Source organism: Marmota flaviventris, chromosome 1 (assembly GCF_047511675.1).
Source record: "Marmota flaviventris isolate mMarFla1 chromosome 1, mMarFla1.hap1, whole genome shotgun sequence".
Taxonomy (NCBI): Eukaryota; Metazoa; Chordata; class Mammalia; order Rodentia; family Sciuridae; genus Marmota; species Marmota flaviventris.
In genome coordinates, this window is record NC_092498.1 from 45,038,185 (window position 1) to 45,050,322 (window position 12,138).

The window sequence follows — 12,138 nt, forward strand, 5'->3', positions numbered from 1 at the left end:
TTTTAATCTCTAGAATTTATTGTGATTCTGTCTTAGAATTTCCACTTTTTATAATTTTTATAATAATGAATAATTACATTATTCATCTGTTTTTGCAGATTATGTATTTTCCTATTAAAAATCTCATCTTATTAGTCATAGTTGTTCTAAGTTCTGACTCTCTTAATTCCAAACGTCCCTGTCATATCTGACTCTGGTTCTGATACTTACTCTGTGTCTTCAAATTACTGTTTTTTTTAAAGTTAGTTTATTTATTTTGATTTTCAATTTGCTTTGTGATTTTTTATTGAAACTTGAACATGATGTGCTAGATAAAATGAACCATGATAAACAGGCCTTTAGTAATGTAGTGGTAAGGTGTTGGGGGAGGGCAGCCTCTTAATAGTCCTATAAATAAGTCTCAGGCTTTACTGAACTTGTGTCCTTGAGCTGTGAACTTCACTTAGCTTTTCCCACCACACTTAGGTGGGACAGAATGACAAGAGTGGACTGGAGTTAAGTATTCCCTTACCTTAGTTCAGTTAGGCTCTGAAAAAAAAAAATCATTAATAGGCTTGACATGGTAAAATAGTTTTTCTTAAGTATAGGCCTTATTAAGAACAGAATGCCCTAGTCTATTTCAAAATGGTTACTTTTGTCCTCCTCTTGCCTGAAACATAAGAGAATTTTTTTTTTTTTAATCTTCACTGTGAGAACATGGTAGAACTCCTGGAGATAAAATTCATGCTAGTTTAGAACTTCCTAATAACCAAGTCCCCTTAGAATTGCTTTGCTTTCAGACTCGCCCACACTGTTTCTAGCAAGTTGTCAGTTATAGTTTAGGCTTTCCTACCCTGGTGTGCTGGCTCCCTCAGGTTTCTGCTTGGTGGCTTCTGTCTGATTCTCTGTGTGATTGTCTGTGTCTGCTTGCCTATCTCTCCTGTTTGGGGTAATCATGGTTCCCATTGTGACTTTATGTCTCTGGTAGATCCAAGAAAAGTTTTGTCGATTTTCCACTTTGCTGAAGTCTTCACTTGTTTGGATACAGTGACCACTTCCAAACTCTGCACATGTCAGACTGGCATCTGGAAGTCGTTTCTTTTTTTATCCTATTGTCGAGCACATTGTGTAGTTTAATAAATCTTTAATGAATGAATAGTTAACAAATGAATGGATGGCTTATTCCTTCTTTTAAGTCATATGCTTCCTTAGAATAGGAATTGATTCTTAAAATGTCTTATGGGCAGTTCTCTTAGAAATGCCATTTCTATTGCCTTGTTCTTAGAGTTGTAACAGCATCTTGCAAACTGTAACAGAATATATTTCTTATATACCAAATTAAGAAGCAAACTCAAATTAGTGTGCTATTTTGGGTATCTAAAAATACTTCAAACTCAGTTGTGTGCTAATTACTCTTCTTGGAAAAAGAAGCAATTGAAAATTAAAAGTTTAAATGGACATACCCTTTAATTTTTAATGGATTTCAATGTTTGTGGCTCTAGGGGGGATAGATGAAAAAAATCAATATTTTGTTCAGAAAAATTATTCAATCTTCACATTAAAACACATTGTCCATAGGAATTGCTTTATGGAAAATGTATCCTACAAATTTATTTGCTATTAAACACCTTTAGTTCACAGAAATTATGCTTTAAAAGTTTTTATTTTTAATGCATGAGGAATGTAGCACCTTATATATAGCTATTACTTCAAAAATATTTTTTCAATCTCAAATAGCTTTTTCTTAATTTTTTTTGATTTTTTGGTCTAAATATTAATAACCAGATTATCTTCCCCAAAAAAAGAGTACCTCTAGCTTTTTTCTTTTCCTTTTTCTCCTGAAAATGTAGGCTGGAGTTTTAATTTGGAGTCAGGTCCCTCATGATAAACCTAGGCTTAATTCTCCAGATGGCATTTTTTAAATATGATAGTACTAGAAAGTCCAGTGATTAAAGAGATATTTAATAATTTTTAAGATCTATTTTTTGGGGAGTGATTATAGCTGCTTTCTCAATTTGTAGTCCCTTTAAAATACTTTAGTATCCAAAGTGATTCATAGAAGAGCAAGGCCTTATTAAGAACAGAATGCCCTAGTCTATCTCAAAATGGTTACTTTTGTCCTCTTCTTGCCTGAAACATAAGAGAATTTTTCTAGATCAAATTAGCCCAAACACTTAACTGCCTATTTGGTTTGTTAACACATATCTCATTTTTGTCTTGGTAAAAATTTCTGTGCAATAGCTGAATCATTCAATAATTTGAGCAGCATATAAGTTTTATTAGTAATAAACAGGTATAGGACCATATAAAATCTTCAATTATGGTACAGTGCTGGCCTGGCATGCCAGAGGCCCTGGATCTAAATTTCACTTGACTTAGTATCTTGATTTATAGAGACCACAAGGAAATGAAAAATAATTACAACATACTTCTATCTGTTGCAGTGTTAAAATTGCAAGTCAGACACTAATAAGGAAAGTATTGAGACTATTCATGGTATAATGTGATCACAACTAGCACTAAACTCAACAGTGTTTTGACTTTCCACATAATAGTTTGATTTATCCTCATCCAAAATTCTCAGAGAGAAGGCATATTGAAGTTACTTGAAAATACTGACTTGGAATTAGGGTATGTCTTCAAAGCTTATTTATGGGAAGTACTCTTACAAATCCTGGAAAAGAATTATGATGTGCCAATTATATAAACAAGAAAATTGTGGTAGGCACAAACCAATGAGAATTCTTGCTGTTGAAAAACTTGTCATACATAACGCATTACTCGCAGTTCAGTGATAGGAGGAAACCAGAACAATAGCTAAAAGCTTTAAAGCTAAACAAAGTATTTATAAATTGACTCTTAATCCAGTCTTATCCCAACATAAAAACAGAAGGAAAAGCAACATGGTCATTTATCCTATGCATTAGGACCCTGACTAATAATTTGGGGATTTAGACCTCAGGGTGCTTTTGAGCCAATATTCTTGGTATGAACTTAGAGCAAATTACTGTCATCTATTGGACTTCTCTTTCTTCTCTTACCTTCTACCTCACCTGCAGTGTGTGTATTCAGATTGCTTACACAAAGCTCTACTGCTGTGTTTGAAAAATCATGTACTTTTGCAACACGGGCTTATTCAGAAATGTGCATATGAAATTCCACAAGGTTTAAAATTAAGGGTGGTCTGGCAACTGACCAAAATTAACTAAATCCATTTATTTGTAAGAACAAATAAATATGTATGTTCATTCATCAGCTTATGTCCTTCCATCTGACTGTCTTGCAGTCAAACTAAATAGGTATTTAATTGAGAATTTTGTATAAGCCAACCACATTGCCGGGTGCTGAGAATGGAAAACAAGACAGACACCCTACCCTTGTTGAAGTTTATCAGTTTTGGTGTGAACACAGCAATAACTAAGAAAAAAATAATTACAAATTGTAATCAATACTGTGAAGAAACAGAGCAGGGTGTTGTGAATAACAGTTGCTTGATTTAGTTTTCTCACTCAGAGAAAAACATTTGTGAAAGTCCTAGTTTAGAGCTCCTATAGTAGATAGGAAGAGCATGGTTACTGTTATTATTACTTACCAGCTTATCCCAAAGGCCTAGTTTATTAGCAAGTTTCTATAAATATTCAGTAAGTTATTTTTCATGGGTGGTTATAAACTCTAAAACATTTATTGTGGTCTACATACTGGTTCTGGTTTACCAACTATTACTGGTCTATGATGAAATAAGTACAGATATTCAGTGTAAGCTTTTAGAAATTCATTTTTAATATATGTTTTTAAAGTACTAATTTGCAATGAATTGGGAATTAAAAACAATTCTTCATTATAGATAGTGTGATAAACACTATTCTAGAAGACCATTTGCTAAGCTATATTGCAAAGAGGCCATATGATTGATTAGAAGAAGAAAAGGAAAAGAGAAGGAAGTAAATTAAATCTCATCACCAAACACTAAATGTCATGCAGTTTATTCTCTAGTCAGTTAATGACTGAAGGAACATTCCATCCCAACCCAACCCTCTTCCTCAAGAGCTGGAATCTGAGCTAACATTAGAATACAAAGTTGGGGCATTCTGTGGGTCACCTATAGCACTTGTCTCCCCCCACAATGTGTGACACCCTCAATTTCATGCTATGCTCTTCCAGACTAGACAACAAGAATAGCTACCCTCCCCTTTTCTTTAACGTCTGTTTTGCTCCCTGAATTTGATTTGATGATTGTTCCAATGCTTATCTATTCCTGGAGTCACCCAGCCTCCTTTAGGAATATATAGCTCCCTGAAAATATTCTTATTTATTGTCAGACCTGAAGTTGATACTTGCTTACTTTATAGAAAGAGTATCTAAATATTAGACCTATTTTATATTAATTAACTTCCAAGTTTATATCCATGTTTGGAACTATCTCAGGGTATATATGTCTCTGCTTCTGGCTCAAGCCCATCCTTAGAAATGATGTACATTAAGACACTCTGACTTTGCTTTTCTTAATGTTGAATGTGCGTTGTCAACCTTTTTGTCATTAGTAAAGGTCAGTGACATAAAAAACCAGTATCGGGTGTCTAATTCCTTGTGATAGTGCTTTTTCTACATTTCATTCTCAGATTATTTTTCCCTCCATAAATTGATCAGAATTGGGAATGTTCAAAAGGGCTTGAATGAGTAAGCAAAAATCTTCCCCTGATAACAGAAGAAAAAAATTCCACTGGTTTTTATTGAAGTACAATCCTGAATTGCATTTATAGTGTGGCATCTATATGCCTTGAGAGTAATTCCATCACTTTTACTCCATAGGTGGGTCTCTTGGGAAGAACTGGATCAGGAAAGAGCACATTGTTATCAGCTTTTTTGAGACTGCTGAATACTGAAGGAGAAATCCAGATTGATGGTGTGTCTTGGGACTCAATATCTTTGCAACAGTGGAGGAAAGCCTTTGGAGTGATACCACAGGTGAGCGTAAGATGTAGCCAGAAGGAAAGCAATGAAGGTGACATTATTTCCAGAAGGAAAGCAATGAAGGTCTACCATTATTTGATGCTTGCACTCAAGAAAGTCACAATAGTCTGTGAAATCAATTTGTTATTCATTGTTGTCTTTTTTCCCCCCTGCAATGACATAAAAAGATATCATAAGGAGTAAAAAATGTCTCCAGAAGTTTGGAATTCTCTATGACATGTAGTTATTAAAATGCCCATAGTTTTTGATAGCATTTCTCAGAAGATAGTCTACAGCACTAGCCTGGGCTTTTGCTTTTACCAGCTTTTTCCCCCCCTGTTTCAGAGGTCTGAGCTCCAGATTAACAGTCACAACAGGTTGAGAAATGCTTTGTAAGACATAAAAGGTGCTCCTGAAAACAGTAAACACTTGGAAGCTTGAGGTAGTAGAATTGAAAAAAGAAAATGTATTGGCTGCTTTTGTTCTTTTATAGGAAGAAACATGTCAGATTAAACTTAGCTTTTTTTCCCCCTCTTAAATGTCATTCTTTGATTTGGGTTAAAAGAATTTCTAGTCTCATTGGCTTAGTACTATTTTATCTGTGTTATTGTACAAGAGCATTTCTTGTATCAGAGAGAAATAGCAACAGTTTTGGTTTAAAATGATCTAAATGGAAACCAAAAACTGTCTTTATGGGGGCCCAAACTAAAAGGCATTTGCTCATCTCTATGGGTGTTTTCATTTAAAACAATCTTTTGTCCCTTAGTACTAGTGGGCTCTAGTATTCTAACACCTCTTCATTTTTAACTCAAAATTAAAATGCCAGGGGCATCTCCAGATAGATTGATTCAAATCTAAACTGAGAAAAAAAGCTTGTATGTCTTGATAGATTACCTTTGGGGGATAATTGTTCCTTTAAACTAATGAGGCACTAAATATCAAAAATGCTGGACTGATGCTTTTAATTCATTTGTTTGGACTTTGCCATGTTGCCAAAAACTCAATCCTGGCTGGAGTTTTGAAAACAGTCTTATTTTCTCAAAAAGAAAAAGTGGATTTTTGGATGGCCTAAAGATAAAGTAAAACTGGAAATACAAGTATCCCAAGGTGATAGCATTAGACAAAATAAAAATGCTGAAGAACATGGAATAGAATCTGGTTGTTAGAGAAGTGTTGCTATACAGTTTAACTGGGTCTTTTGGTCCCATTTTTAACTAACAATAATAAAGCTTTTGGTTTTCTTGTTTTTATTCAGAATAGCTAGCTGTCCATTAGAGTCAGCCAAGCTCTAAAAGTCAATTTCAGTCTCACTGGAATCCTTTGGTTTATCTGCCATGTGGCAGACATTTTTGTATTCTTACATGTTCTACTTAGGAAACTAAATATTCTAAGACCTGGAGGAACCTAATGGACCAGTGTTATGAAATTGCTTACCTTGCCTTTCTGCTAAAAGGAATCTTTCAAAATTGCCTTTGTTTCATTTATCCTCTTCCAAGGCTTTAAGCTTTATATAAACTAAGCAATAAATGCTTTTAGAGATTCCTTCTGAGATACTTGATGATGCTGACCTAGGTATTTTCACATATGTGTTTATGACCCTAATTTCTGGAACTAACTCCCAGTATTACAAGCATGACTGTCAACAGAATGTACTATTTCTTCCACACTGAGAGCTTTTGGCTATTATGTGCTAAAGAAAGAGGATGAAATACTCTTATGTTGTTGATATCAAAACGAAGAGATGCTTTTATTTTCATAATATTTTTGGAATGTACAAATTAAGAAACTTTTTTTTTTCTTTCCTGGAGTTTAATCTTTAGGAAGAAAAGAAGGAATTAAATATCCAAGGAAAGCAAATTTTATTTGCTTTTTCATCCTCCTGTCTTCCAAACCCTGCAAGGGCATCGTTCTGAAGATCTCTGACATTGACCTATCAGAGATTGCTGGGTTAATTTGACACTGGTTTTCAGAGATGTGAAGGAACTTGGAACAAGAAACTTTCCTTCTGTCTCATAGTGATCTTGAAATATTTGCTATGGAATCACAGAATGCTAATAGTTTTGGCAAGTCTTTGCAGTTTTGTTTTTTAAATTTTTTAAAATTTTCTATCCTACAACAAAAAGAAATCTTGGAGAACACGCCAGCCCAGAGGAAATGCTATTGTATAGATTTCAAGGTGGAGCCGTGAGGTCATGAAGAGGAGGCAGTGAGGTTTACAGTCAACATCCTCATGGCTTAGGCAGTTCAAAACACCAAGGATTAAAATTGCTCATTAGCCCTGGACCTTATTAATACTTAATTCATGGAAAAAAGACAATAATTTTCAAATTTATAATTAAAGCTTCAGGTATAAGTTTGAAAGACTGCAAGGTATTCTGAGCGAATAACTAGACCTATTCTTGCCATAGACTTTATGATCCAAAAATAATCCATGCCTACTAAAGACTCCTACCACAAAGTTGGGATGTCTTTTGTTCTGTAGGATGTCAGGAGGGCTAAAATATGTGTCTATGGATATGATGGATGAAATTGGGGATATGGTCACCATTTAATAATAATTAACAATTGAACAATTAATTGTGAAGCCCATTTTATATAAAATTAAATATATTATAGATTCTATAGCTGTATGAAATGTATAGGTAATGTTTGTCATTGATCTGTCACAGTAAGTTCCCAATCTGATCTACAAGTTTTAATGAATAGTGCAAAGTAACCCTCATTGTCATATTTCAGATCAAAGAAGAAATATTTTGACCAAATGATAAATAAAATACAGATAATTAGATACAGTATTGGTCAAGGCATGGGCCAATCAGGGGTGCTATGGATAATTCTTGACAGAAAGCCCAGTCCCCGTGCCATCTGTCACACTTGCACCACATCAGTGTATCTTTCCTTTCTCTACCCCCACTGTATTAGGCTTTCCTCCTCATCTTGTTCCTTGTATCTCTCCATTCTATGTGGCCCATAAACCAAACTTTTTAAACTACCATTCAGATTCTGTAAATTTGGAATTTTTTATTCCAACTCAAAATACTCCACTCACATTCCAGTCCCAGATGGGATATAGGACCTTGTTTATATATCTCTCCTGGCACTTCTTAAGTGTCATATGCTACAATCATCTGTGTATTTGTTTAATTTCTACTTAGTATTATAAATACTTTGTAGACCTTCTAGCTAAAGAGGCAAAATTTAAACAAAATCATCAAAAATGGAAGCAGGCTAACAAAAAATACAATAGAAATGCTAAATACGACATTTTTTTCTTACTACTTTTGCTTTTTACAAGGCACATAATAAAATAGCTTGCCCAATAGGAATTCAATATTGTTTTGTCACTAAATTCTTGATCTCTTTTACAAGGGGTTGTGGTTCACTCAGTATTGGGTTTTAATCCATGTAACTTAGGTAAGTTATTTAATTTCTCTGTGCCTTAGTTTCATTTCTATAAAATAGGTATCATGCTAGTCACCACAAAACCTGAGGTTTTATGGGTGTTGAATGAATCAATACATGTCAAGTGTTTTTGCCTCCTTCCTGGCACATACTGAGTATATATAATACACCATGTTCTGGTAGTTGTTGATGTGATTATTATTTATAGTTCCTTGAGATAAGGGATCATGTCTCCTTTATCTTTGTATTGGATTAAAGGTATAGTATATTCTGTAGGGATGAATGAAGTGTGGATAGTTTCACAAAGAAAGTGATAAATGAAAATGAGCCCTTTAGTGTCAAAAATATGTAGGTTTTATAAAAATTGGGTGCTTGGGCTTCCAGGCAGGGAAATTATGAACAACCACAAAGATGAGAATTAGAAAAATTCAGAGGTGGGAGAAAGATCAGAGGCCACATGTAGGGGTATTATAAGAAAGAAGAAAGACTTGACAATTATTGACATGGTCCAGGCAAGGTCTGGGCTCACTCTTCTGGAGTGAAAGGGCAATAGAGCATTAATGGATGTCGGACAGACTTTGGGGGAAGTAATAAGAAGCAGTAATGAGACTCCAAAACTCTCCAGCTGTGTTGTGATGAGCATCTGGACTACACATGAGGACAGTGGCAATGAGGTGTCAAATTCAAGGGAGAAGAGAAAAATAACTGTTGAAGGTAAAAGTGTAACACAACCTCACTATTTCCGAGCCTCAAAAGTTGAAATTTCTGATACTATGTTTCAATAAGGTAAACATTTTGAATATTATCTCTGAAAAAGTATATAATAGCAAGCAAAATTTATTATTTGGTAGGATAAAAAAGTTCTGAAACACTGAATAACTTTACAAGAAATAATAATTTGACCATCTTACCTGTAAGCATTTACATGTAAATATATGACATGCATTTTAATATTATAAAATTAGTCTGTATTTGTTGTAAAGAGATAGAGCATAATGCCTATTACAGTGATATGTGACAAGTTATTTACAAGAAATAATAATTTGATCATCTTACCTGTAAGCATTTACATGTAAATATATGACATGCACTTTAATATTATAAAGTTAGTCTATATTTTTTATAAACCTTTAATAGTTCTGACTCGGAAATATATTATTCATCTTATTCTATGTAATAGATGCTTTTAAAAGTAAAGTGGTATTTAGTTTTTGCCTATTTTTAAACATTCTCTAATGCAATCTGTGGCATTGATTACATTGGATAGATTTTTTTTAATGGTACTGATTCAAATTATCAGAAAATGTTGCAGACATTGTCAAAGAAGTTAATGATCACTATGATACTTGCAAGCATTTGGGCCACACCTTAACAGAACTTTACATGATATGTCTGCCTCTCTCTTCCTCTCTCTCTCTCTCTCTCTCTCTCTCTCTCTGTGTGTGTGTGTGTGTGTGTGTATATATATATATATATATATATATATATATATATATATATATATATATAAATTTATATTAATTTATAATAATATATGAATTCTGGTTCAAAAGGGAAATATATATATAACAAAAATTAATAGCATTATGTGTTTAAGGATAGAGAGACATTCCTCCTACTTATTTAATTTATATTATGTTCAGTCACCACAGAAGCCAAATTGCTTTTTTGTTTTCATTTGACATCCAGTGATAGAGCACAATGCCTGTTTCAGTGATACGTGACGAGTTCTGAGAACTCCATGTAGGCTCAGCTGTTTCCCCAGAGTAGAGGGGTTGAGGAGTAAGTTCCAGGTAAAAGATTAGTCATGTGGTGAACAATGGTGATCTCTTATTCTTCCCTTATTCTCAAGAATTGCTCTTTATACCATACATGACATTAAATAAATATCAAATATTTGCACACCCTAACTTTCTTATTAGTGAATAGTTTCTTAAAAGAGAGATACAGGTTCATTGTGATTGATAGTTTCAGGTGCATTTTTTTTTTTTTTGAGTGCACAATGGGTTTGACTGTGCCAGGTTGGCCAAACCATGTAACTTCTCAGGCCCTGGCTGTTTCATTTATAAACCAGAGGAAAAGGCTTTAGGTGACCTCCAAGGACCTTTCAGCTGCAGAGAAGAATTTATGGAAAGTTCATAGCATTTAGAAAACAGAAGTAAGACACCCCACTGGCACCCCTGGAAGCTTGAGAGTGCCAGATCCTATTTGTAATACAGGAATGGAATGTCTGATTGATCGTATGAAATTGAATTCTAACTGAACCAGTTTGTTCAGTTAGATTTTCTTTAAAATTAAAGTAATACTCAGCTCATTGCCTTATGCTAGACAATAAACTGTAAACAAAAGACCTATAGAATTTCTGCATGGTAACAAATCCACCACACTTAAAACTTTTGGATGCCTAATTCCAACAAACAGCTTTCTTCCTTCATAATCGTGAATATGTATCTATTTTAAATAAAATTAATTCATATATACTATAAATTTATATATATAATATATGTTATAAATAATATTTGCTAAATAGTTTATATAAATTATTAGACTGTTATGAATAAAAGTTAAATAAACCATTTATTAAATTATTATAAAGAACCAGCAAAGTTTTACTAGGTTGTCAGTGTTATTCTTCAAAAGACTATGATACTTGTAAGCAGTTAGGTCACATATTAATAGAACCTCCCCACACCCTTTTAGGCAAAACAAAACAGCTGGTAGAAGCGGTTTTTCAAAATGGAAGAAAATAACATTTATGTTGAAGTCCAAATCTAACTTTGATTTTTTTATATTTTTACTTCTTATTTTTACCTTTGCCCACTCATTCATTTGAGCAACATTTATGACATTATATATTATGTCCAAATCTTATGACAGGAAAGAGATTAGCCACGTGGTGAACAATAGTGATCTCTTTATTCTTTCTTGTGTCTTGGGAATTAATACAGGGTGTACAGGCTATCCAACAAAGTTATAATCGAACAGGAGAGATGGATGTTAAAAACAAAATGCCTTCCTTAGAAAGCTGGGAATGGAACCACCATTTGACCCAGCTAGTCCCCTTCTCTGACTATACCCAAAAGACCTAAAAAGAGCCACAGCCACATCAATGTTTATAGCAGCACAATTCACAATAGCTAGAATGTGGAACCAACCTAGATGCCCTTCAATAGATGAATGGATTAAAAAAATGTGGCATTTATACACAATGGAATATTACTCAGCACTAAAAAATAACAAATCATGGCATTTGCAGGCAAATGGATGGCATTAGAGCAGATTGTGCTAAGTGAAGTTAGCCAATCCCTAACAAACAAATGCCGAATGTCTTCTCTGATATTAGGGGGGTGACTCAAAATGGGATAGGGAGGAAGAGCATGAGAAGAAGACTACCACTAAATAGGGAAGAGAGGTGGGAGGGAAAAAGAGGGAGAAGGGGAGTTGCACGGAAGATGGAAGGAAAACCTCATTGTTATATAGAATACATATATGATGTTGTGATGAGAAAAAGAAAAAAAAAGTGTGTCACATTAGATTGGATAAAGAAAGGATGGGAGAGGAGGGGAGGAGTAGGGGGGATAGGAAGGGCAGCAAATAGAATAGACATTATGATTGATGTATGTACATTCCATGTATGTATTATATGGCAAAATACATTCTGCTGTCATGTATGACTAAAAAAAATAAAAATAAATCATATGGTTAAAAAATGCTCACAGATGTATATTTAATCTTAGTATTTTGAGAAGGTTTATTTTGTTTTGAAGTAAGAAAGACATCCTAAGGAAAAGAAATTTAATTTGAAAT

At 33.9% G+C, this 12,138-nt stretch overlaps 1 protein-coding gene across 4 annotated transcripts in view; it reads left to right on the top strand.

The window, feature by feature from the left end:
- Cftr (CF transmembrane conductance regulator) overlaps positions 1-12,138 on the top strand; it is a 157,827-nt gene that overhangs the window by 129,615 nt on the left and 16,074 nt on the right. For all 4 annotated transcript variants that reach the window (XM_027926421.3, XM_071612772.1, XM_071612761.1 and 1 more), the window contains one exon: positions 4,789-4,944. In XM_027926421.3, coding sequence (XP_027782222.1) covers positions 4,789-4,944 — 156 coding nt within the window. The remainder of the gene's footprint in view (positions 1-4,788; positions 4,945-12,138) is intronic.